Source organism: Lactuca saligna, chromosome 2, assembly GCF_052625555.1.
Source record: "Lactuca saligna cultivar CGN05327 chromosome 2, ASM5262555v1, whole genome shotgun sequence".
NCBI lineage: Eukaryota > Viridiplantae > Streptophyta > Magnoliopsida > Asterales > Asteraceae > Lactuca > Lactuca saligna.
Window position 1 is genome coordinate 162,993,070 of NC_136418.1, and position 26,912 is coordinate 163,019,981.

General features: G+C 34.1%; 3 protein-coding genes and 1 pseudogene across 6 annotated transcripts; all 4 read left to right on the forward strand.

Moving 5' to 3' along the window:
- The first annotated feature begins 2,223 nt into the window (after positions 1 to 2,223).
- On the forward strand, positions 2,224 to 5,788 carry LOC145032488 (FAD-linked oxidases family protein). 2 transcript variants are annotated; one of them, XM_078981312.1, is made up of 16 exons: positions 2,224 to 2,548; positions 2,649 to 2,751; positions 2,860 to 3,009; positions 3,111 to 3,203; positions 3,291 to 3,405; positions 3,569 to 3,629; positions 3,818 to 3,916; positions 4,035 to 4,131; positions 4,220 to 4,294; positions 4,385 to 4,493; positions 4,568 to 4,677; positions 4,754 to 4,816; positions 4,928 to 5,007; positions 5,129 to 5,259; positions 5,338 to 5,381; positions 5,488 to 5,788. In XM_078981312.1, the coding sequence occupies exons 1-16, from the start codon at positions 2,271 to 2,273 to the stop codon at positions 5,605 to 5,607; spliced, it is 1,728 nt and encodes a 575-aa protein (XP_078837438.1). In that variant the 5' UTR covers positions 2,224 to 2,270; the 3' UTR covers positions 5,608 to 5,788. The 2 variants fall into 2 exon arrangements, with proteins under 2 accessions (XP_078837438.1, XP_078837439.1); XM_078981313.1 differs by having other exon boundaries at positions 2,652 to 2,751.
- A 1,844-nt stretch (positions 5,789 to 7,632) lies between these two features.
- On the forward strand, positions 7,633 to 9,880 carry LOC145032491 (myosin-binding protein 7-like). Its single transcript, XM_078981314.1, has 4 exons — positions 7,633 to 7,838; positions 8,028 to 9,252; positions 9,355 to 9,398; positions 9,501 to 9,880. Exons 2-4 carry the CDS (start codon positions 8,182 to 8,184, stop codon positions 9,610 to 9,612), a joined length of 1,227 nt encoding a protein of 408 aa, XP_078837440.1. The 5' UTR covers positions 7,633 to 7,838; positions 8,028 to 8,181; the 3' UTR covers positions 9,613 to 9,880.
- Positions 9,881 to 13,214: 3,334 nt separating this feature from the next.
- LOC145032489 (calcium-dependent protein kinase 20-like) lies at positions 13,215 to 15,905 on the forward strand (annotated as a pseudogene). Its single transcript, XR_013677150.1, has 7 exons — positions 13,215 to 14,338; positions 14,416 to 14,559; positions 14,638 to 14,790; positions 14,889 to 15,004; positions 15,079 to 15,246; positions 15,345 to 15,569; positions 15,660 to 15,905. The product of XR_013677150.1 is annotated as a calcium-dependent protein kinase 20-like (transcript).
- Positions 15,906 to 19,727: 3,822 nt separating this feature from the next.
- On the forward strand, positions 19,728 to 22,783 carry LOC145032492 (sucrose-phosphatase 2-like). 2 transcript variants are annotated; one of them, XM_078981315.1, is made up of 8 exons: positions 19,728 to 19,884; positions 20,836 to 20,919; positions 21,013 to 21,312; positions 21,402 to 21,503; positions 21,598 to 22,083; positions 22,155 to 22,341; positions 22,431 to 22,477; positions 22,548 to 22,783. In XM_078981315.1, the coding sequence occupies exons 2-8, from the start codon at positions 20,860 to 20,862 to the stop codon at positions 22,638 to 22,640; spliced, it is 1,275 nt and encodes a 424-aa protein (XP_078837441.1). In that variant the 5' UTR covers positions 19,728 to 19,884; positions 20,836 to 20,859; the 3' UTR covers positions 22,641 to 22,783. The 2 variants fall into 2 exon arrangements, with proteins under 2 accessions (XP_078837441.1, XP_078837442.1); XM_078981316.1 differs by lacking the exon at positions 19,728 to 19,884 and adding an exon at positions 19,887 to 19,963.
- The last annotated feature ends 4,129 nt before the right edge of the window (positions 22,784 to 26,912 follow it).

The following is a 26,912-nucleotide window of genomic DNA, read 5'->3' on the forward strand; positions in this document are numbered from 1 at the left end:
GCATTTTGTTGGTGTTTCCGACTGAAACAACGATGTTAATGATTTAGACATGTCTTCCATATTCAATGAGTTTTGTGATGAGCCCACACCTAACTGTCCATTTCAAGCGAATGGAATGACGTACGATTATGGGTATTATCTTGCTGATGGTATATACCCCGAATTTGACGTGTTTGTGAAAACGCTAACATATCCAGGTGATCCAAAACACATAAAGTATAAAACACTCCAAGAAAAGGCTAGGAAGGATGTCGAATGAGCGTTTGGAGTTCTCAAGAAGCGTTGGCGCATACTACAACATCTAGCATGTCCTCGAGCAGTGGAAAAGCTCGCTTGTATTATGTATGCTTGTATTATTTTACATAATATGATTTTAGAAGACGAACATGAAATAATTTATCAGTATCAGGCAAATGAGAATGCATCCTCAAGCGTGTAACATCCGTTTCCTAGGTACTTTGTTTTTCTAGCTTAAAGCATAAACTTCTTGCAAAATTGGTCCTTACGTTGGGTGTAAATAAGGAGTACGCAGGGCGTAGGTCATTAAACACATGCGAGGATTGCATGCTCTATGCAGTGTGTAACACCATCTACACAGGGCGTAGATATGCTGTTGCTAAAACCTAATTTTTTAGGGTTGAGACCCTATTTAAATAACTTAAGTCCCTTAAGCCTTAAGGCCTTTTCATGCTCTCCCTCCACTCTCCTTAAACAGACATTTCAAAACCCTAAGCCCTTGTGAGCTTGTTTGAGCCAATTATGTGTGTTCTTGGTGTATATTGAAGGAAAAGAAGTGTATCATTGTGGTTCGGTGTGGCTTAATCTTGAAGATCCAGAGCCTTCATCTCTTTTGCAAACTTATGGAGGTATAAAGCTCTTACCTTTATAATTTATTGGTTTATATCTAGGTTAGCTTAGAGTTTTGCATGCTTTTAGGCCTATGGCTTTGGTTCTTGTGAGTAAAAGCTACTCGAGAGCTTATGATTGTCATATCTTGTCATTTTTAAGGATTTTAAGTCATAAAAATAGAATATTGATGGTTGCTTTTCACTCGTGTATGGGTTTAGAGTAAATAGAGGATGTTAAGGAAGTAAGGTTTGGTTGCCATTAAGCGATTCGATCGTGATCCTGATCGTATGATTGTACGATTCTACGATCTTAGGTATGAAAAACGAATCAGATCGTAAACGGATCGTATTTGGGACAAGATCATAAGATTGTAGGATCACAATTCGATCTGATCGTATCTTCCTTTGACTTTTTTTTTTCAAATGAAATTTTTTACCACTTTATGTATTTTATCAATTTGAAATATTTTTCATTTTTTAAAATTATAAATTAAAATTATGTTTTATTTTGTGGGATCTTAGGATCCCGATCTCAATCTTGCAAACCTAAAAATTATCATACGTAGGATCACGATCTTTACAACCTTGATCCTAATATCATTTGTTGGGTATTCAAATGAGATGAAAATCATACAATTAAAAGATTCAAAAACAAAAATAAAGAAGAAAAAAGATCTATATGGTTCATACGGTTAAGCTAAACATGGTACCTCCACGAATGAATTAGAAAAATCTATTATTCAACAACACAATTATGATGTGCGATACCCTTGAATATCGTCATAAGCAATCAATCTCCATAACTAAATGAGACGAGGTCGATTCGACAATGTTAATTTGAGCCCACATTCAATTTGATGGCTCGATCAGCCCCTTTCAACATGAGAGCTAAACTCGAAAGTGAGTTAGGTGCTTGCATAGCTCAAATATGTACATCAATATTATGATCAATAAAAAACAACCAATTAAATGTCTATTAGAAATATACGCGATAAAACAATCTTGATTTTAGATCGATTTGATATATAATCTGAATCTGAATACGTACATAAATTTAGAAAGCTCGATTATAAGATTCAGCTGAGCATCTATATATAATATTGATTCTCAAATCCAAATCATTGAATGGTTGATTCATATTTGTTTGTATGTCAAGATTGATTGACTTTAACTTTATATCGAACATAAATTACCACATGGAATGAGTCAATGAGATATAGTTCACCATAATACATGGTGAAAAGGGATAGGGAAGAGGGAGAAAAAAAAATGGGATATGGTGGTAAATTGTTGATTTCGATTTCCATGTGCAATAGTTTATTCAATCATTGAAGTTGGTCAATTTCAATTTTCCATGTTAAATCTCATCATGGGTCAAGTGATTTCCTTTTATCCAAAAGATGCAGTCATCTCGAAAAGGCAATGGCTTTCTTCACTTGGTTCTCTCGTGCCCGATCGTCTTGTAAACCCATCAAATTCTTTCAAAACTCCTTCGTTCAGTCCAATCACACTGCTCGATCTCAATTTCAATCTCAATCACGCATTCTAGAGAACACCATCATAGTCAACTCGAACAACAGCAACAAACAATCATGGAGGACTTCTTTGCTTCCGATTGTTTTCGCCGTCTCCGGCGGCTCACTTGCACTCCAGTTACAGAAAAACCCATCACTATGCGATTCCCCTAATCTCCAGGAAAGGTATTTCCGTTTTCCATCGTCTTCATTTCGATGATTTCTGACTTGGGGCTTGGTTGTATTGGTTCAACTGAAATGGATTTTTTGAGCCTTTCAATTCCAGAAGTGGGCGTATTGGGGGAAAAGATAGCACGGAGCGTGTTGTGAAGGGTTCGTATAAGCCAGTCCCACCCGAGCTCATCACTGAACTCAAGGCCATATGTCAAGTACTCTATCATATCGTCCATTAATAATGTTTCAAATTTCTTCCTGCGTTATAAGTTTGTTTATTGAAACCCTAATTACTTTCTAAGGATTTTGTACTCGTTTAACAGGATAACATCACATTTGATTATGACGAAAGATATTTCCATGGGAAACCACAATACAGCTTTCACAAGGCAGTCAATATCCCGGATGTTGTTGTGTTTCCAAGGTCTGAAGATGAAGTGTCTAAGATTGTCCGATCTTGTAACAAACACAAGGTTTGATCATTGGCACGAAACTTAGAGCTAGTTATATAAAAAATGTATTAAAAGAAATTTTGATTTGCACCCTACGAAGCTCTTTCATGTTCCATATTCAGGTCCCTATTGTACCTTATGGTGGAGCTACATCAATCGAGGGTCACACTTTATCTCCTAATGGAGGCGTCTGCATTGACATGACCTTAATGAAAGTATGATTTATGAAATAATTTTTCTTGTTGAAACCATGAACAACCTTGTGACATTGTTGGTTGATTTTTTCACATGTTGACTTACAGAATGTTAAAGCATTACATGTTGAAGACATGGATGTTGTTGTTGAACCCGGGATTGGATGGATGGAGCTTAATGAATATTTAGCACCTTATGGTCTATTCTTCCCCCTCGACCCTGGTTAGTTTCTAGTTTCTACACTTCATACGTTGCAATCATGCATATTGAAATGGTGTTTCTTGTCATATGAAAATTTGTTCAGATACATTCCATCATTCTTGTTTCACCTTTATCTGTATTTGGTGATTAAGGTGTATACATTTGTATAAATTGTATTGAGTAGGACCTGGAGCAACCATTGGAGGGATGTGTGGGACACGTTGTTCTGGTTCTTTAGCTGTTAGGTAGACACTTTGTCTTGTATATTTATTCTATAAGGAAGGAAATTGTTGCATTTGTTTTATATTAAGCTTCCTATAGTATTCATCTAATTACCTTTCCCCCTCTTTACTTTTAGCTCTATTGGGAATTTTTGTTGTTGTTAATATCAATATATGGTTTTAATTTGATGTGTTTGAATTTATACATGTAGATATGGAACCATGCGTGACAATGTCATCAATCTCAAGGCTGTTTTAGCTGATGGAGAAGTTGTTAAAACAGCATCTCGTGCTCGAAAAAGTGCTGCTGGGTGAGTTTTAAAACTGTCATAATTCATTTATTTTATATATAACAAAAAGCCCATTTTCCTTTTTTTTTCTATATAAAAGATTATTAGTGTGGGTTTTTATATCATAAGAATTATGCAGATATGATCTTACACGGCTGATGATTGGAAGTGAAGGCACTTTGGGTGTGATAACAGAAGTTACACTGCGTCTACAAAAAATTCCAGAACATTCAATTGTAAGTTCATTCTACTGAAATTACTTAAAACTCCCTTTATGTTTATATTTATTGCCATTGACATTATATGATAATGAATTGGTTGCAGGTGGCAATGTGTAATTTTCCTACAGTCAAAGATGCAGCTGATGTGGCAATAGCAGCTATGTTATCTGGCATACAAGTAAGTAAGCTTCTTCCACTAGTTTTCAGCTCTGATTATTATTAATAATATATAAATACTTTTTATTTACTTTGGTCCTGTTTTTGCCAGGTGTCAAGGGTGGAGCTGTTAGATGAGGTTCAAGTGAAGGCTGTTAATCTTGCTAATGGAAAAGACTTGCCTGAATTTCCAACTTTGATGTTTGAATTTATCGGCACAGGTATTTTCAAAAAAAAAAAAATATTAAAACGGATAAATTTCTTTTAACAAGGTTGCTAATTTACTGTTTTACAGAGGCATATACACGTGAACAGACACTTATAGTTCAAAAGATTGTATCTGAGCATCGTGGGTCCGACTTTGTTTTTGCAGAAGACCCAGAAGCTAAAAAGGAACTTTGGAAGGTTAGTTTACCTCTTTAATCTTCTTGATGATTTTTTTTTTAACTTTTAATATCTTAATTGAATTTTTTTTTTCTAGATAAGGAAAGAAGCTCTGTATGCCTGCTTTGCAATGGCACCTGGTTTTGAAGCAATGACAACAGTTAATCTCTGTACCTTGTTTCTTTTGAAATTGAAACAATGAAATGTATGATGGTTGACCAGAAAAGTCAAAGCGTATCTATCTTCTTTTTGATATTTTTATAATTTTCAGGATGTATGTGTTCCCTTGTCACATCTTGCTGAAATAATTTCTAAATCTAAAGAAGTTCTAGATGCTTCATCGCTGCTGTGGTATGTGATAACGTGATGTGACATCTTTGGTCCATAAATGAATCTGTGTTTTAATTTTTTAGGTTTTTGGATGGAATTCATTGAAATATTTATAGTTTTTACTGTATACATTTGTTAACAGCACAGTGATTGCTCATGCTGGAGATGGTAACTTTCACACGGTGATTTTATTTGATCCAGCAGATGATGAACAACGTAAGGAGGCTGAAAGATTGAATAATTTTATGGTTCATGCTGCTTTATCAATGGAAGGTACTATTTTTAATTTTTTTTGTTAGTTTGTTTAATTATATTTACATGTGAAATTGTAACTAATAACAACCCTCTCAGGTACATGTACTGGAGAACATGGCGTGGGTACTGGAAAAATGAAGGTATATATATATATGAGTCGACTGTAACATGTAGTTTGATAAGGTTGTTAGTTAGTTAAATGGTCTAAAATGCCCTTCTTCATTCATGGGTTGTGTTTGTTTGCAGTATCTTGAGAAAGAACTTGGAACAGAGAATTTGAGGACGATGAAAAAGATAAAGGCTGCTTTGGATCCTAATGGCATTATGAATCCAGGAAAGCTAATTCCACCTCATATTTGCTTGTGATATGGACCCTTGTTTATAGGTTATTACAAGTATTATACTTTACAACAAATGACATGTAATTTGTAACAAAGAAAACTCAATTGGCCCTGGGGGTGTGTACTTTATGATCAGACACCACTTTTTTGTGTAGAGATTAGAACAATAATATTAAAAATAAGAGAAAAACACAAATTTAGCATAATCCTTTAATCTTATTCCAAGAAATAACCAAAACATTAAGAAATGACTCATATCACCATTGAAATCCTCTTTGTATTCGATTTTGTCATGTGGAGTTAGACCTATGAATTACGATTTCAGAGAATATATATATATATATATATATATATATATATATATATATATATATATATATATATATATATTTTGCCATTTCGGCATGATGAAATCACAAATGTCATTCGGCCATTTGCAATTTCCTCTGCCCTATGACCCTGTCTGTAATTTCCTCAATCTCATCTACAATTTCTTCACGGCAAATGAGATTGTATAAGTGTCTAATGCATAAAATTATTTTTTTTTCTTAAAATTTTAAATATTGTGTCCATGATGAAATTACAACCCATAAGCGAAATTGCAGTCCATTAAATGTTACTTGCAATTTTAGTGGCTATTTGATTCATTTCTTAATTTTTGGGAAATAATTATGTAATTAGGCTAAATTTGTTATTTTCTTTAAAAATAATTGGTATAAGGGCAAAATGCAAAAATAGCACAACTATTTATCTTCCAACATCTAAAAAAATCATTACAAAAAATCTTACATTTTTAGTTAGGTTTCACATCAACCTGAATATCCGATTTTTTTTAAAGAAATTTCCGGTTGTTTTGTGACATGATATTTATCTTTTATGTATTTTGTTTTTACATTAAAATGGAACAAAAATAAATAACTTTGTCTCTTGTCTAAGATAAAACATGAGAAATATATCATTTACTCAACGACTATTTGTTTAAGCAAAAATAAGTGATATTATTTTTTTTTTCATGCCAACTTAAAAACGAATAAGATAAATGTTATGTTACAAATGACAAATAACCGATAACTTCTTTAAAAAACAGATATTTGGCCAAATCTAAAAGGTAAATAAAAATATACGATTTTTTTGTATTTAAAAAGAAAATATAAAGATTTTTTTGAATGTTTGGTAGGTAAATTATTGTACTTTTTTACACTTTGCACTGTAAATAAATACATGAAAAATAAACCATTTATATTACCAATACAAATTAAACGTGGTTGAAATTTAAAATTATTATATGTAGGGCAGTAGGTCATACCACAAAACATTGTGGTTAATTGGTTATTCTACATACATGCTTAATCCTTTCAAAATAAGAGCTATGAAAGTGATGAGTATGTATCAACGTCTCCTGAGTTCCGTACTCTACACTCCCCTGCACGAGCATCCAACCGTTGTGTTACAAAAAGCTGCAGTGTTATGTTGCACTTTGCTTTCTTTGTGCTCCTCCTTTCTTTTCATTTACTTCTGTTTTTCAGATAACTTCATGTTAAAACTGAAATAGAAAACTCAAGTGCCATCCAAACTATCTTAACGACTTTGGCAAACTTGATTGCTATTATACAGTCTAATATTGATTCTACATAAGTTAAATAAAGCCTTTTATGTAGGATTTCTTGAGATTATGTGATTTAATCATTTTCTCCGATTAATTTGACATTTGTTATACTTTAAAATCAAATTGTTTATCCTCATTATTTATTGAAGTAGGTATAGAATGCAGTAAAACGTTTTAGTTATTTTATAATCAAACTATATCTTTAATTACATAGTATAAGTTTGCACATATATCAACATATATACACGTTCCAAAATGAATAAAATTATTGTATTTTAGAAACATTTGAAGGAGGAAAAAGTTAGTTGTAGACTTCGACTGTCCGACAGCTAACCCACGAACGCAGAACCAATCACTATATGCAGTCCCACCACAACTTCTTTACATATCCGAAAGTAATATTTTTATTTTTCGAATATCCAAAAGATATTTGATAATAAATAAAAATAAAAAATAAAAAACCTAGGGTTTCGTATTCTCTCAACCATCTAACTTCCAATTTTCCCCAATCATTTCCACGATTTTCACGAACGAATTCGCTCCCGCTTTTTCCTCCTACATAAAACTTTTCAGCAAATTTCGTCTCTGCCTATCGGCGCAGGTGCCGACCCCCTACGGGCCCTTGATTTCCGCGTGAAAAATCGTTCAAGGTAACAGTATCTTCTTCAATTAGATCAAGAACTTATCGAATTATATGCAACTGTAATGGTATTTCCTTTTCAGTAACAGGTTGTGATTCTGTTGACCTTAATTTGTAGTTAGAAACGTACAGGCTGTTAAATTCTTAATCATGATCGCGATTGCTCTATGTTTTGATTCAAGTTGTGTGATAATTACAGGGTCCAATTTTCGTTTACTTTTATCTCAGTAGACTGATAATTCGCCGGGGAAGTGAAACTTTCTGCACTGTAAACGATCGGGTTCAGGAATCTTCGATCGGTAGGTGTTTTTTTTGTTACTTCTAGGCTGATTTGATGAACACCTGCTCCGAATATGGAATCTGAGATTGAGCAGCCTGCGGCGACTGTAGTCAAATGGTGTGATTGTGGATCTGATTGTTGTTCTGCAAAGCTTGACAATATTGGGCCATGGATACGCACTACTAAAAGAAAAGTTGATGAGATAGATGACAATAAATTCATCATACCTGGTCTTCCAATTCCACATGTGGCTCGTGTCGACATCAGTAATGAATGTGCTGCTCTTCGAGAGATGGTTAGTAACCAACAACAAACAATTCAAGATTTGTCAGATGAACTAGATGAGGAAAGAAATGCAGCTTCCTCAGCTGCTAACGAGGCCATGTCAATGATCTTGAGGTTACAGAGTGAAAAAGCTGAAATCCAGATGGAAGCCCGTCAATTCAAACGCTTTTCAGAGGAGAAGATGGCTCATGATCAAGAAGAGCTCATGGCAATGGAGGATTACTTGTACGAAAAAGAACAGACCATACAAGCTTTGACTTATGAGGTCCATTCATATAAACACAAGATGTTGAGTTTGGGTCTCACAGAATCTGAAATAGAAGGGGACAACATTGGTTTACCACTCATTAATAGCAGTGAAGCAAACTTAGAGAACCAATTTGAGTACAATTACCCTCCTCTAAAATGCAGTGCGAATGAACATCATGATGATACAGAAGTTGAGAATGAAACAGCTGATATAGAAGAAAGGATTGATGAATTGGAAAGAAGTCCTAAGCATAGTCCAGTACGCGAGATCTATACTGTTGACACTATTCGTAATGATGAATCCTTTGATTATGATCCGAAGGCTAATCTTGCTACATATGGTGATCTTAATGTTGCTAGAAATGAGTCATCATATGGTGGTATTGGGGATACAGATGTTAAGAAGTTGTATGCAAGGCTTCATTCACTTGAGGCAGATAGAGAATCCATGAAGCAGGCACTCATATCCATGAGGACTGATAAAGCACAATTGGTATTGTTGAAAGAAATAGCTCAACATTTGTATAAAGACATGGCACCACCACCAAGCAGGAAGCCTATTAAGAAGCCATCCATATTTAGGAAATTTTCCTTTATCATGCTGTTCAAGGTAATATTAGATCTTTCTACAGTTGGTTAAACATCTTTTTAGCTTTTAGCTCTTTTGGTCAAACTTTTACTTACATTTTTCATCTTCATCTCTTTTGGTCAGTGGATTGCATCATTTCTTTTTTGGAGGAGAGCACATCGAAGCAAGTAAGTTGAATTCCATGTCTTGTGCTTTCATTATCTTTAAGTGTTTTATTTGCTCAAAATCACAGCTTTATTTATTATTATTATTATTATTATTTTTTTCAGATACATGTTTGGTATGTCAGCGAACAATGTGGGATTGCGAATGGTGATAGACAAGGGACCTCAGATAGGGCAATGGAGGTGTCTTTCAAGAACACGGTTCTTGAAATATTGATCTCTAGTTTGGACTTTCAACCTGGTTTGAACATCTACATCACACTTTGATTTTTAGTTTTTTTTTTTTCTTAGAGAAAATTCTGATTATTTTTTTCTTATGGTATTTCTTGGTGAAGTGGGTTTGCATATGATTTGTTGAGAATTGGAGTGGTTTACATGTTGATTAGTGTTGTGGATACATATGTAGTGGTAGGAGATTGTTGGCTTGTAAGATTGCAATGTTTGATGCATGAATATAATGTGGAAATTAGCTTGTGTTTGTTCAATTGGATTCTTGGAAATGTAAAAGAGGGGAGATTAATCTTTAAAGGTTTCTTCCCCATCATAATAAATATACAAAAATGATCCCAGATTTACATCACTCATAAAATGTATGGATGAAGATTACCATTTTTACTTGAAGAGACTTTGCATACTGTTCTAACCAATCATGGGAAATATTGTAACCCTACTAAATCTCCCATCAAACAAAATAGAACGTATTGCTAATGTGCAACCCTACTAAATCTCCCATCAAACGTGATTACAAAGTGTTTTTTGAGCCTTTTAAATCAAAACAATTTGCTTTGATAAAAGACACCATAGAAATTAATCACTAAACTAACAAACTACAACGCTGGGAACCCTCGGGGGTGTTGACCATACTCATCATCTAAGTGGTTGATTGGTCAAGTGGGAGGTTGGTGTGTTTAGTGTAGGGTGTGAGACCAGGTGGTGGGGTGGTAATTTTTTATGACACCGACTGTGGAGGACCGGTCCGTATGTTGACCTCATGAATCATAATTCCACCAATTCCCTCTTGGTGTATGCAAATTAAGAAGGAAAATCATCAAAATTCAATACGATGACGAAGGTAGCATTGGTACTCGAGTTGCAATATCAGGTACCTCCCATTTGCATATTAAAAGTAAATGAAATACTAAATGTTTAGATGTTGTACCGAGTTGAGTATATCTTTGTTTTTGGAATAATTAGAACAAAGACAAATATGGCAAGAAATCCAAATAAAGTATGCCTAAGCATTTAACTAGACTTATCCCTTACAAACTGCTCCTTAGAATTTATTAATGTAAAATTCGCAGAAAATCCCTAAAACTCAACGTTAGATTAATAATAAAATCAACTTTTAATTTTAATTACAAAAGTCAACCCACTTTACTGAGCTCAAATACCATACCTTGGATAACCAACTTGTATCCTCTCTAACCTTTCCAAGTTGATTAAGTCTTTCACACCAACCAAAAATCTAAAGAGTTTACCTAACTTCTTCCTGATCTCCACTAAACCTTTCGCCACCTTAGCATGCTTATCAGACCCTATATAAACCCTATATACACGTGTTCTGGAAAATGCTCTAAACCATAAACCGATATACAATGTCGAACAATGCGATCCTCAATCCGATAAACCAAAACCTCCTCATGTTGAGCCTTTGAGAGTTTGAGTTCCCTCCATCGAGATCACCGTGAAGAAATGTCATATGCCACACGACGGGTGAAATCATTTCTTTGTAGTCCCACCATTCATAAATGGACCACTTGAAGCCAGTTAGCATAACTTAAGACCAAACTTGGTAAAAACAAATTTTATATCACTACAAAGCCAAAAATAACATTGGACCATTTAAACCAAAAGAAAAGTTTGTTGGGTGACAATGCAATTTTCCCCATCAATGCCATTACATAGTGATGTTTTTATTAATCCAAACGAAAGTAACAAAATTGATGTGTTCAAGACTAAAACAAAAGTAGGAGTGGTTTCGTCAAATTATAGGATCATGAGTTGTATTGAAAACACCGGGAGGTAAGAAGTAGACAGTTCTTGTCGGTTTCAACCAAAGTTCTAAAAAGTCTGGCATGGCTCCAAAACTTGAATTTGACATTATATTTTAATAAAATGCCGAATATAAAAATGAATTTTGTATATATATATATATATATATATATATATATATATATATATATATATATATATACACACACACACACACACAAACATAAAATTATAGCCTTAAGTCACACTTTACAAGCTCGTCATGACTAGTAAAAACATAAGGCTTGACATTGCAAATTTGCCATAAAGTCACACCTACAGTTATTTTAAAACTAAATTGCACAAATGGTCCTTGTGGTTTACTCAAAATTGCCACTTTGGTCCAAAAAGGTTTGTGCTAGCACCAGAGGTCCAAAGTTTTTATTTTGTTGTTTGTTTGGTCCAATCTGTTTTGATTTTTTTTTCAAAATGACGAATTTGCCCCTATTAATATGATTTTCTTTTTTTTTCTGACTTCCAGATTAAAAATAATAAAAAATAAAAAATAAAATAAATCTCTCTCTTTCTTATATTTATTTTTCTAATTTTTAGATTTAAAAAAAATAAAAAAATAATAATAATAATAAATCTCTCTCTCTCTCTCTCTCTATCTCTCTCCCTCCCTTCCTCCCATACTTATTGTTACTGCGTCCCTTCTTCTTCTTCTGTTTTAATCGAGAAAACCTCCACCGGAGGTGGGGTTTTTCGGTTATCAAGAGGGCAACAACCCCCTCCCGTTTTCCTTGTGCTTATCGTCAACTTCATAGTAACCCATATGCCCCCACCTATTGGAGTCGTCGATCTAGAAACCCTTCATCGGAGCCAGCAGAGTCGTTGATCTAGAAACTCTTCGATCTGGAAACCCTTAGTCGGAGTTGTTACCACAACCACTGGTCCACACCGCCTCTGCTATTGAACCTCTATGAAAACCTTTGATCTTGAAAACCCTATGATTTGATAGCCTTCGTCAACCAGAGAAGAATCGATGGAGAAGAACGAAGATATGAAAGATCTAGGGTTTTCTGAGGAAGAGAGAGAGAGAGAGAGAGAGATTTTCCTTTGATGGTTTTCACATTTTCGTTAGGGTTTCAAGACAGTGGTTGCAACACTCGTGGTGAGGGTTTCTTTGTGGGGAATATGACGTTGATGATAGGAACGGCTAGATCTGAGCAGACATATTGGTTGCCATACATCGAAGTCGCTGAACACATTCTCGTGCTAGACGTCAGAGTCGTTGGATTCACCACTATTTTCTCTGTTCGTCTTCTTCGGTGGTCGTTTTTGTTCTCCGATGGTTATTTCAAGTAAAGACTAGGTTTTCTGTGGAAAATTTGATGGATTTAAGAGAGAGAGAGAGAGAGAGAGAGAGAGAGAGAGAGAGAGAGAGAGAGAGAAAGAGATTTATTATTATTATTATTTATTTTTTTTAAATCTGAAAATTATAAAAATAATATGAGAAAGAGAGAGAGAGAGATTTATTTTATTTTTATTTTTATTTATTTTTTTAAATTTGGAAATCAGAAAAAAAAATATTAACAGGGGCAAATTCGTCATTTTGAAAAAAATCAAAACAGTTTGGACGAAACAAGAAACAAAATGAAAACTTTGGACCTTTGATGCTAATCTAAACTTTTTTAGACCAAAATATCAATTTTGAGCAAACCACAGGGACCATTTGTGCAGTTTAGTCTTATTTAAAACATTATTTCAACAATCACCTTGGTATGACCCATACGTGTACCACAAATTAGGTTAAATTTGCAGCTTAAAAATAGTCCAAGGGTGGTTTCTGAAATCACTCTATCCATTCTCCTGGCCAACTCAGCTTCTAAGTTCTAACTCGATCATAATTTTAACCATTTCTCCATGTTTTCCTCCGACATTTTTTTTTTCTTTCCCTACATATCATTGTTCTCTTTCAATTCCCAATTTGACGCGAAGTTTTTGGGTTTCTGACTTGTTCTGTTTCAATTTCTACATAATGTAATCAGTGGCTTTTATCATTCCTTTCTCCGTTAATTTTGAGAGTTCCATAATCAATAAGAATTTACAGGGACCGCGAAATTGCCTGAGATTGATAATCCGTCGAATAAAAATTACACCACTTCACCTGCAGTATCGGGTTTGATGCGTAAGACCAACGACATTGCCAAATTGTCAAATTTGCTACTTGAACAAGAACATCCGATGCAAATCTGCACATTGATATTGAATCGTGATAGCTATTCGGGTTCTGTATAAATCTGGAATGGGAAACAAAAACGCCGCTCCCGCAAAAACTGGGTTTTTCGAATCGATTTTAGGGGGGCCTAAGAAACGGCAGAAGACTAAGAAAAATAGGAAGAGTCGCAATGCCAAGGGGTCGGACGTATCACCGGAAGTCTCTAGTGGCGGATCTCAACATGGATCCATATTGCAGAGGAAAACAGGGAACATGAAGGAGCATTATACATTGGGTAGGGAATTAGGGCAAGGTCAATTCGGGACAACGTTTTTATGCGTGGAAAAGAGTACCGGAAAGGAATTCGCTTGTAAATCGATCGCCAAGAGGAAGTTGGTAATGGAGGAGGAGATAGAGGATGTTAGAAGGGAAATACAGATAATGCACCACATGGCAGGACATCCAAATGTGATCTCCATTGTCGGCGCTTATGAAGATGCGGTTGCGGTTTATCTTATCATGGAGCTTTGCGCCGGAGGGGAGCTGTTTGATCGGATAGTAGAACGAGGGCATTATACAGAGAAGAAGGCAGCCGATCTGTCTAGGGTCATCGTCGGGGTTGTGGATGCATGTCATTCTTTAGGTGTTATCCACAGAGACTTGAAGCCTGAGAATTTTCTCTTTTTCAGCGAGGAAGAAGATTCCCTACTTAAATCAATCGATTTCGGGCTTTCCGTCTTTTTTAAGCCAGGTATTTGAACCTAAAATAGTCCCTTGATCATAATAAACAAGATTTTGAAGAACAGATTTTTAATTGTATCGATTCAGGTGAAAAGTTCACCGATACAGTCGGGAGTGCTTACTACATGGCCCCTGAGGTCCTGCGAAAAAAATATGATCAAGGGTGTGATGTTTGGAGCGCAGGTGTTATCATATATATACTACTCTGTGGGGTCCCACCTTTTTGGGATGGTGAGTTCCTTTTAATGTTTCTGTAATAAGTAAGTAATAACCCGACCCGAATATAAAAGCTGTGTGCTTTTGAAACAGAAATGGAAGCTGGGATATATCAGCAGGTGTTGAATGGTGAACTTGACCTTGAATCAGACCCATGGCCAAGTATATCTGAAAGTGCAAAAGATCTTCTTAGAGGAATGCTCGTAAGAAACACCAAAAAGAGGATGACAGCAAGTCAAGTTCTGAGTGAGTATCTACTATTTAAACTCTCTAATTTCTTTGGATATATATAATTTTTTTTTTATTCTGAGTTTCCAATTCTATATTCTCATGATGTAATGTAGACCACCCATGGATTCAAGCTGATGGTGTTGCTCCAGATAAGCCTCTTGATACTGCTGTTCTATCTCGTTTGAAGCAGTTTTCTGCCATGAACAGAATCAAGAAGATAGCTATAAAAGTAAGTTTTATTATTATATATATTATGTTTACCATTTTCCTTAAAGATTGAGATTAGTTTAGTGATTTGAACAGGTTATTGCTGAGAGTCTATCTGAAGAGGAGATCGCTGGATTGAAAGAGATGTTCAAGATGATGGACACTGATGGCAGTGGTCAAATCACGTTAGAGGAATTAAAGGAAGGATTGGTAAAAGCAGGCGCCAACTTTAAGGATTTAGACATGAACAAACTAATGGAAGCGGTAGGTAATTCACATTAACTACAATAATTTGGTTAATTTCCATGAACGCCTGCAAAACTGTAAAAAAAACCCTAAACTGAATCCAAATTAAATTGCAGGCGGATATCGACAACGATGGAACGATAGACTATGGGGAGTTTACAGCAGCGATGCTGCACTGTAATAAAATCCAGAAGGAGGATCATTTGTTTGCTGCTTTCTCGTATTTTGACAAAGATGGGAGTGGATACATCACCGTGGAGGAGCTTCATCAGGCATGTGAGAAATTTGGTTTGGGTGATATACCACTTGATGAAATCATGAACGAAGTCGACCAGGACAATGTACACACATGTTCTTATTCTTCAAACTTATCGTCTTTCTGTGATTCAATTTGTGACAGTATTAGTTTTTAACCTCTTTTGGTGTTATAGGATGGGAGGATCGATTACAGTGAATTTGTGGATATGATGGAAGAACGTGATTTTGGGATGAACATCAAAACATAAGAGGAACGTCTTCATCAGTATAGTTAGCTTTATAACCGGATTATGTTAAATTCTTATAGGTTTTTTTTTTTCCTTTTTTTTTTAATTGTTCTTGTTAAAAAGTTGAAGTGTAAATCGTCCCTATGTAATTATATCTTTACTTTAATCAAAATAAATAACCTTGGTTTTTAAGTCCTAATCTTTTGAAAATATAGCGATTATCCATGAAAAAAATAACAAAACTAAGAAATGATTTACCATAGATCGTTTCGGGGTAAAACCGATCCTAAACCTACCGATCCTAAACCTAAAAATTAAGTATTCAACTTTTGAAAGCTATTGGGTTTGGTTTTGGAGTGGGTTTGGTTTTTGGTTTGTGGCATTGGTTTTTCGGTTTCAACCCATAGGTTGTTTGGTTTTAGGTTTTAACCATGTGTTTTTTATTTTAATCCATTTTCCATCAATTACGATTTATTTTTCTAATTACAATCTAAGCTGTCTTAAAGGTAGATGACATTAATTTGCTTTTTGTAACATATATTAGTTGTAATCCCTAGCAATATTGGAGTAATAGTTTATATCTTAAGTCAAGCTACATTTTGATTTTAGTTTTGGAGATGATAGGAAAACATACATATTTTAAAACAAATTGTTTATGAACTTAGAAAGCTAACAATTTAACGAATTGGTAACCAACTGTGTATTAAGACTATGTTTAGTAGATTAGCTCAAAAAACTAATTGTTATAGGAAAAACGAGCTGGTAACTAAAAAACTAGCCGATAAAAATAGTGTTTGATAAAATTAACCAATAAGAGAGCGTTTTGTTAGAATCATGAAAAAACTTAAAATAAAAAAAAATAAAAGAAAATTAAACAAACTTAGTTTGCCTCTATAATAAGAAAGCCTTTTCAAAGTAGGTTATTCAAGTGAGTCTTGTGTAATTGCGAAACATATTAAAAATACGGTCCCAAAATTTCGTTTTCAAATCATTATTAAACAATAAATCATCAATAATCATAAATAAAATCATGAATCATGTACCATAAAGCATCATAATATTTGTCACATATTAAAATCTCGTATCAAAATATCAGAGTAAAACTCTCAGGCTAAAGATTGTGGTGTGTGCCATGCAATCATCTCGATCCATTCCCTTTGCTAGTGGAAATATCTGAAACCAAAACTGAAAACCGTAAGCACGAAGCTTAGTGAGCTCCTCCCCCCCCCCCCCCCCCCCCCCAAAAAAAAAAAAAAAAAAAAAAACTACCATATACCATACACATATAACATGCAACTAAGAGATATGGGACCCGCCCACACTCCGCTAACTAGGAGATACGGGCCCCGCCCACAGTTCGCTGACTCTGAGATACGAACCCCGCCCACACTCGACTATTATGAGATACGGGTCCCGCCCACACTCAGCTGTTATGAGATATGGGCCCCGCCCACACTCATCTGCTAAACAAACATACAAGTATCACACAAACAACATGTATAACTAGTTTTATTAGTCAAACATATATCCATAATTGAATTAAACTATGAGATACGGGCCTCGCCCACACTCGGCTACTAACATATCATACTACAGGCCGGCCTTTGTGCCTTAGACTCATTCCTACTGAAAGGAAACTCACCTCGTACGACTGACTGTTGAAAACCCAAGTAAGGAATCCTTGTCTGCTGTTTTGGCGACTCTCCGACAATAAATTCCATAATAACACTTAATTAAAAAAAACTAATAACTCTTCATAGGGTAAAATGACCACTTTTACCCTTGGTCAAAGTCAACATTCTGGGTTGACCAACTCGCCGAGTCAACCTTTCGACTCGCCGAGTTCTATAACTTAGAATTCTTGAAATCGCGACTCAACTCGCTGAGTCGCTCCACCGACTCGTCGAGTTCTATAACTTAGAATTCTTGAAATCGCGACTCAACTCGCTGAGTCGCTCCACCGACTCGTCGAGTCCTATCGAGCCCTCTACAGACTCGTTGAGTTCTACTAACCGAAATCGGGACAACACGACACGACTCGTAGAGTTCCCTTATGGACTCGACGAGTCCATCTGTCTGTTTGGCCATCTTAACAGATTAAGCCCTTATCTTTTAGATCCAAGGTTCTTAGATCGTTTGCCCATTGGAAAGGCCTTTCTAACTTTACCCGTCCATAGCTCTTTTAAAAGGGTTTAGACAAAGCCCTAATTCCAATAAGGCATGGATCTTGTCTAAAAGGCCATATAATCTCAAATCCACACATACAAACCTAGATCTAGGGTTAACATATGTTGGACACATAAAGTTTCGAGCTTTCCTTCCATGCATAGTCTTTTAGGGCTAAAAAGACCATAAACTTGCACATATGCTTTCATGGGGCTTCCATGGTCATAAAGTTTTCAACTTTATGCCATGGAACCCTTCCTAGATTCTAGATCTGAGATATAAGCCACTTGGGACGTCCCAACTCCAAGGACCAAGGTTCTTGGACCAAAACTTTCACAAAATGGAAACAAATAGATCTAAGAGAAGAATGATCAAGTTGGAAACTTGATTACCAGAAAATGTAGCATATGGAGTGTAGTTCCTTGATCTACTCCTTCCCCCTTGAGTCTTCTATCTTCTATTTCTTCCACAAGCTTCAAAAGGCACAAATAACACTCAAAATGGCAAGAAATAGCTCAAGATCACTTATGGTGGATTAGGGTTTTGAGTTAGGGTTTTGGTGGTGATGGAGGCTAGAATGGAGGTCAGATATGATGCTTAAATAGGGTGCAAACCCTAAAGATTATGGTTTCATCTAGCCTGTTCTACTCGTTGAGTATCTCACTTAAACCCCTCGTATAAACTGCCTTCTACTCGACGAGTCAGGGCTACCAACTCGTCGAGTCCTTCTTTCGAAATAAATAGATAAATATTTAATTAAACACATACCAGGGAACCGAACGTTACAAATTGTCAAATTTTAATCGGTAGAATAACTGAGTCCCACTAATTTGTTGATGTGACTCAAGCCAAGAGCTTGTTAAATAACAAGTTATCTAGCTATATGAAAAAACTTAAGTTTGAAAAACTCTAACAATAGTTTTTTCACATTATATTAGTTTTTTAGGTAAAAAAAATCTTTAAAACAACTCACAAAAAGCTCTTATCCTCTATTATAAATAAGAACTTTTTGTCACATATATCACATTTTTATTTATTTTGCCACATATAATTTTGTGGTTCTTTTAAATTGATTTTTTATTCCATATGTTATTTTATAGTTTTTTTATTTTATTAAATTCTAAATAATATTTAAATACAATAATAAATGCATATCAATTGTATTAATGAACTTTCCTTTTAATTTCAAAATTACTAAATTAAAGATTTATTAATTTTATTTTTTTTATTTATTTAAATTTAAAAGAAAAAAACATTTTAATTTTTATAATTCTATTTTTTTTTCGTTTTTTTATAAATTAAAAATTCTCAAATATTTAGAATTTTGTATTTAGTTTTTATTTTAAATAAATACATTTAATAAATGAGTTTTCGCACTTGATAGTCTTATTATAGATGCATTAAATATCCATTTAACCCTTGTAAATTAACATCATTCCATCCAAACACAATCAAACAAAATACTTCTATATATAATCTGAATTGTTTGAGTGATTCAAAAGTTTTATCTCCTTATTATTTAAAAAAAAAAAAGACGACTCATGAATAAAAAAGACGACTCATGATTCATATTAAAAACATTTTACCTACTTATAAATAAGAGATTACTCATGATTCATAAATCAATAAATCCTTCATTTATAAAGAATCAAACAACACTTATGCTCTCTGATTATGATAAAGTAACAACCTTCTTAACTCTGAATATTACAAAACTGTGAATATCACAATTTAAAATCATCTGATAAATTTAGAAAAGTGTCAGTAAAAGTATCTCATAAATTATTATTATTATTATTATTATTTAAAAAAAAAAAAACTTCCTAAAATTATAGAAATTCGTTTTAAGGCATATTCTGTAGGAATTCTGATTTCTTTTTAACGGCCACGTTCGTCACCAGAAAGCGCCAAGCAACTGCGATCCGATCCTTTCATATCTCAAAGAAGACGCCACCATCCATCACCACTCCCATATCAACTGTTTCAGAATCCCCGGTTTCTCCTGGTAAGTAACCTCTTCTAACTTGAAATCTCTCATTCTCATGCGCAAAACCATTTGATCGGAGATCGGTTTTAGTTAATTGGTAATCTCTCCACATGTTTTTTGATTTTTTCAGTAACTGTTAGCGGGTTCAGATTTTTCTGATTAAAAACGAATTTGAACGATATTGTCCCTCTCATTATTTTATCGCAAGATCGAAGAAACCTTTTGAATTAATGGGTTTCTCATATCGAGATTGATGAACTGAGGGGATTTTAAAGAGGGAAATTGAAACTATTTAGGAATCGATACATCATTTTGCAACTCTCAAGTTTGATAACTTGAAATCTTGAATGGCATTCGGTTTAAATCCCTTCCCCTTTTGTTGATTCTCTAACAGAACATATATTCTGATTGATCTAACATATATGCTGATAAGAACTACCGGAGACGGTTCCGTTCATATATTGGCGTTGTTTGTTTTAGAACCTGTTTACATTGATTTGAATGTATGCCTAAAAGTAGTGAAAATTGAAATCTAGGTTTATCAATTAACTGTTGTCATTGCCTTTAAATGTATAACTTGGGACCCAACCAACTTTGTTGGTTCACTTTCTGTGAGAGAAACTTTATGCTCTCGTGCAAATCCCAATATTTTCTTTTTGAGTTATTGAGTTTTCAAACCATCAAACTTGACTTTTATCTGCAAAGAAATCCAGCATCCTGCAAAAACAGAAGAAATTGACACTACACAATGCAAAAAATGAGTTATTTTAGACAAGAAATGCCCTATGTTTGTTGATAATTTCTTTAGTTCACAATGTCTGCTTACATTGTTCTTATTGAAGGTCATATTAGACATTTGATAGGCAATCCAACAATGTCTATCAAACTACATGTAGAGCTAAACCATGGTTAGAGGGAATATGTCAAGCCCTTCAAATTAAATGATATAGGTGACTTTATGGTTTACAGGGTGATTAAATAACAAGCACAATCATGAATCGGCTCACAAGTTCTGCACGTCTCATGATTGTTTCAGATCTTGATCATACCATGGTATCTTTTTGGATCCATTCATTCAGAAACTTCCACATTAATTCATTGAATATATTATATACTCCAGATTTTATTAAATGAGACGCTTTGTAGGTTGATCATCATGATCCTGAAAACCTCTCTATTCTAAGGTTTAATGCTTTATGGGAAGCTAAATATCGTCATGATTCATTGCTTGTATTCTCAACTGGAAGATCACCTACACTATACAAACAGTTGAGAAAAGAAAAGCCCATGTTAACCCCTGATATTACCATTTTGTCTGTGGGAACCGAGATAACATATGGTAATGCAATGGTTCCAGATGAAGGTTGGGTTGATGTTTTGAATCATAAATGGGACAAAAAGATTGTAACAGAAGAAACAAGCAAGTTCCCTGAACTTACTCTTCAGGTATAATGTAAATATAAAATTTACTTCATTCATTATACTATGAAATTCATCTTTAAAAAGTTTGTTACTTTTTTTTTTTTTTTTTGCAGTCTGAAACCGAGCAACGCCCTCACAAAGTTAGCTTCAAAGTTGAGAAAGAAAAGGCTCAAGAAGTAATGAAAAATCTTTCTGAAATTCTTGTAAAACGAGGGGTGAGCTTCTTTTGATTCTTTTTAGAATACATAAAGGAAGGCTTTTTATTTACGTTTTTCTGATTAAATCACCGATTTGATGGTTTTTTTTCAGCTGGATGTGAAAATAATATATAGTGGTGGGATGGATTTGGATATACTACCCCAAGGAGCTGGAAAAGGACAAGCACTTGCTTATTTGCATAAAAAGATGGTAGCTGAGGGGAAATTACCAAAAAACACCCTGGCTTGTGGGGATTCTGGGAATGATGCTGAGCTGTTCACCATTCCAGATGTACACGGTGTCATGGTCAAGAATGCACAAGAAGAGCTATTGCAGTGGTATGCTGAAAATGCCAAAAATAACCCTATGATTATTCATGCAGATGAAACATGTGCAGCTGGTATTATACAAGCAATTGGTCATTTTAAGCTTGGACCAAACACATCACCCAGAGACTTACCCTTACCTGACCTTTTCAAGGTTGACGATTTTGACCCTGCATATGAAGTAGTCAAGTTTTACTTGTTTCTTGAGAAGTGGTTTCGTGGTGATATTGAGAATCCGGAACAATATTTGGAGAATTTGAAAGCAGTTTGTGTATGTTGAACCACTTTTTCTCATGTTTTATTTATTTATTTGGTATTTTTACTCCATGTTTTTTTATGCAGTCTTCATCGGGTTCTTATTTTAGTCCATTTGGTGTTGAGCAATCTCTTCATGAAGTGATTGGTAAGCTAGAAGAATGCTATGGGGAGAAAAAAGGGAAGAAATTTCGAATTTGGGTTGATCAAGTTTTCCCTTCTCAGCTTGATTCAAACACATGGCTTGTGAAGTTCAAGAAGTTGGAGCAATCTGGTGTGTCATCTTTATCTTGGATTCTTCATTTCTACACTCAGAATATAAAAAATGAAACATCATCATGGTTTTCTTTTCTTTTTTTGTAGGTGAAGAGCAAATATGTTGCTTTACCACAGTTATACTGAGTTCAAAGGTAACATTTTTTGATACAAGAATTATTGTGATGAAGTGTGGCGATGTTAAATGTTTGTTGTTGGTTGCAGGATGTGAAACCTTCACAAGGGTTGACTTGGGTGCATGTGCACCAAACATGGATGGATGGATCAACGAGTGATAACAAAAATTGGTTTCTTTAAGGTTTTATGCCTCTCCCGCCTTTGACCTATCTTAGATATATATGTTTGTCTTTGAAAATAAATGTAGTAAGTTGAATCTTGTATTAACAAGGAATGGTTGTTTAGGCCATAAATACCAAATAATATGATTTCTTGCTTTTTCATGTTCATGCCTTGTTAACATAGTCTCTTACAAGTTATAATGTTTATCCAGTATTTCATAAGAAAAATGATCAGTTATAACAATATATTCGTCTAGACCTTGAGTTCCGAGATGACATAGTAAAACATCGATTTTGTAACAAAATATAAATAAATAAATAAATAACAACCGTTTACAATTTACACCAAGTAGTGTTGAATTTGAATTACGTTACTTTAAAATCAATGCTAAACTTGACATATTAAATTGGAGATTGCTATACAACAATACATACATAGTAGTCTAACAATTCCATTGTTTCTTACCTTCTATCTAGCATTTTAGCCACGTTTCTTCTTTATTGTTGCATTCGTTACAGGAATAAAACTCTACACATATAGTTCAATTTGATGGCATCATTGACTGAATGTATTCAGGTTGATGGTCATTAAAAATAAACAAAATTGTTAACAGGATCTTAAGAACTATTTGATGAAAATAATCCAAAAATTAATATAGATAATCAAACCAATGTATGTTCACCATACATATAATATGGAGACGTTTGTTAAAGAAAAAATTATTAATTCATTAGTTTGATCAGCTAGCTAGCATTATCAATGCTTGATTGTGTAATTAAATGAGTGAATAATACAGACAATTAAGGGTGTGTTTAGTTGCGGAAAAATAGACTGTTTTCCGGAAAAAATTTCCAAGAATAATGAGAATTTTGAAAATGCGTTTAGTTTGTTTATTTATCTAAAATTTTCACGGAAAATAAAAATTTTCCGTTTTCTAAAATTATAAAGAAGTTTGAAATTTTTGAAAAACCAATAATCATTGTTTTCCATATTTTTTAATTTTCAAAATTTTTCTAAAATATAAATACACCCACACTTCCACCTCTCCTACTTCCACCTTAACACCCCCAACCCACCACACCCCAACCTATCTACCCACACCCACCCACTCCTAAGCCTACCGCCACAAACACACACATACACACACACACACCCGTACAAACACACCCACCCACCGATGCCCACAAACACACACCTACCCAACCCAACCCCATCCACACACACACACACCACAAACACCCATCCCAACCCCAAACACACACAAACATACACCCAACATCCACACCCACACCCCTACGAACACACACACACACACCCACACCACCCCTACAAACACACACAAACATACACCCAACACAATTACCATATTCACCGACCTATCATCACCATCACCACCACCCCCACAAACACACACACACACACACATACACCCACACCACCCCCACAAACACACACACAAATAAACACAAACACACATACCGAACACCACTATTATAATCACTGACCTATCATCACCATCACTACCACCACTACCCTAATTTTTCCAATGAAAACTGAAAACCGAAAACTAAAAATGAAAACTGAAAAACAGAAAATGAAAACTATTTTTCCGTAACTAAACACAACCTAAACTTCCGGAGAGTTGGTTTTGTGATCACTTAAAATTGTAGTTGCAATGATTTTGATACAAGATACATGAGAGTTGAGATCCCTAAAAATTAAGAAACAAAAAACTTAAAGTTTATGAAAACTTATTCCTATTAAATTACATAAATGGTCCCTGTGTTGTTTTGTATTTTTCAGATTTAGTGAAGCTTTATCAAGTAGCCTACTTTGGAGCTAAGAAAACATGACTTTTTGATATCCAAATTTCGAGTATGATATGCTCATGGATAGGCATTGTTACAGCGAACACAATGAAAAGAAAATTACCTCGAACAAAGTTTGTATGGAAAAGTCGTGAAGGTTCAAAGTTGGGTAAATTTTACCTGCGAAAACCTCAAAGTACCACTTGCGTAAATATTGGTTATTTTGGTCCGTCTCTAAATTTTTGCTTAAATTTTCGAAAATTGTTTTTAGAATTAGTCTGATTTGTCGTTTTCTATAAAAAAAATATAAAACTAATTCTCATAACATTTATAAGAAATGAACGTTCTTAAAAATATTAGAAGATTGAAATGGTACTATTATGTGTTTTTTTTTAATAAAGTAAGATTTAAAAAAAAATGTTGAAAAGGAAGCAGCCGTGTGCAACATTCGGGATACACATCTTTTTGTGCGGTACTAAGACACCAAGACGTGTTCCCGTTGATACCGGTCAAACCCGATGCCCCATCCCGCTATATTTTGCACTCATTATGTCCACCATTGTGTTTTATCTACAACAATTTTATTCAAACTTAAAATTAAAAGTAAAATTATTATTTTTATAACAAATATTTTGTAGTTTCGTACATATATTAATTAAAATATTGTATTTTGAGAGTTTTATTTAGGGCACAAAAGGCCTCAAGTGTGGATCTTGAATTGTGTGAACAAACAAATTGGAGAAAGCATACTACTTAAAAGAATTAAAACACCAAAATCGTGTTTGGAGTTTGGACTTTTACCCCATATATATTTTAAGATTTTTTTTTTCTTAAATACAATCAGAGGGTAACGGAGAAGAAAACAGAGGAATAGACAAAAGATTAGCCATGACACTAATCACAATTTCTAAGATTGTTAGACTCTAATATGCCTAGTATTTGGGTTTTTAAAACTAATATATACTTAGAAGTTCCTAATTCAAAATGACATACAACAAGAATATTTTCATTGTTAATGAACATCATTGCACCTTTGTTTGTGTTTAGAGGATAAGTGAAAAACAGATAAGAGATAAATCTTTGTGTTCTTAGAGGGAAAAAGATACAGATCAAAAGACTCCCAAAAACTGAAAACTTGATGCATCTTATTCTTATCCTTGTTTACTTAAAGATGTTGGTGTTATAACCTAACTACCATGAATATTTCCCTCCAAAAAGTAACTTCTAAATACAATTTTCCTCACTAACATTAACTGTCATTACCAAAAAAAAAATATAATATTTATCGTCAAGTTTATAAGGTATCAACATTACCTTATACAGAGGCCCATCGACAACATCTGAAACAAGAACCACTGATCTAACGAGAGTGCCCATCAACCGTTGATGAGAAGGCCATTTACAGTTGTTCTTAAATCAAACAACTTGAAGAGTAACAGTAACACAACAAATTATTATAAAATCTATATTTCAACAATCCATTGGACTTTATCAACAATAACTGATCTCCTTGAATTCCCTTTGACCTTTGTGAACAGATCTTCCAATTTGCTACATGATCTTACATGTATAATAGTTATTATCCCGTCCAATATTAACTTTATTACATAAGCATGCATGGCTCAAACTAAAATGTTTGACAATGACATGTGGCCACAACTTTATGTCTAATAACATATTTATTAGTATATTTTGCTTCTTTGTCTAGTGCCATCAAGATTAAAAAAAAAAAAACACATATCAAAATCTATCTACTAAATGCTTGGAGATACTGGCATGAATAACAATTGTTTCAAACAGAAAAACATAAACTCCAATCTATTTTTGAAATTTAGTTAAAGCTTTTAGTTTTTTCCTATTAGAAATATTTTCATTTTTCAAAGTGATCTTATCCATAAAGTCTTATTAGCCCACTAATAGTCATATTAATAATAATAATAATAATCATACATTTTTAAGCATATTCCATTATTATTCAATTTAAAATTTGTAGGTGAAAAACCTTTAGTTAGCAAACCGCAAAACTAAATTCTTTAAAACCTTCTATTTGCTGATAGAGACATTTACGTATGCTAAATTGAAATTGAATAATAATACACTATTTAAAGAATATGTTGACTCTACTATTATTGATGTAGTTATTAATATGGAAAGAAAGAGGAGTTTTAGAGGAATTTAATGAAATTATTATTAGTCAAAACATTTTGAGATTGAAAGTTTCTAATAGGAAAATGAAAGCTGAAATTAAATTTCAAACTCGGATTGGAGTTTGGAAGTTGTCTTTTGTTTGATTTTGAAAACAATTTGGAAGTTGTCTTTGTTCATAATCTGGAATACTATCTTTCAACATCCTACAAATAGATTTTAATAGGTATTCTTTCCAACAAAATTTGGGCATGCCGGCCTTTATTTTTGCTTAAAAATCTAGTGTTTAAACCGGTTAAGAACATCATAAACAAATATTACAAACAAAAATAGCGGA

Coding starts and splice junctions, on each gene's coding strand:
- LOC145032488 (XM_078981312.1), top strand. CDS start 2,271: ATGGCTTTCTTCACTTGGTTCTCTCGTGCCCGATCGTCTTGTAAACCC. Junction 4,494..4,567: donor GTTTGAATTTATCGGCACAG/GTATTTTCAAAA, acceptor ACTGTTTTACAG/AGGCATATACACGTGAACAG. Junction 5,382..5,487: donor TGGGTACTGGAAAAATGAAG/GTATATATATAT, acceptor GTTTGTTTGCAG/TATCTTGAGAAAGAACTTGG.
- LOC145032492 (XM_078981315.1), top strand. CDS start 20,860: ATGAATCGGCTCACAAGTTCTGCACGTCTCATGATTGTTTCAGATCTT. Junction 21,504..21,597: donor AAATTCTTGTAAAACGAGGG/GTGAGCTTCTTT, acceptor GTTTTTTTTCAG/CTGGATGTGAAAATAATATA. Junction 22,084..22,154: donor AGAATTTGAAAGCAGTTTGT/GTATGTTGAACC, acceptor TTTTTTATGCAG/TCTTCATCGGGTTCTTATTT.
- LOC145032491 (XM_078981314.1), top strand. CDS start 8,182: ATGGAATCTGAGATTGAGCAGCCTGCGGCGACTGTAGTCAAATGGTGT. Junction 9,253..9,354: donor CCTTTATCATGCTGTTCAAG/GTAATATTAGAT, acceptor TCTTTTGGTCAG/TGGATTGCATCATTTCTTTT. Junction 9,399..9,500: donor AGGAGAGCACATCGAAGCAA/GTAAGTTGAATT, acceptor TATTTTTTTCAG/ATACATGTTTGGTATGTCAG.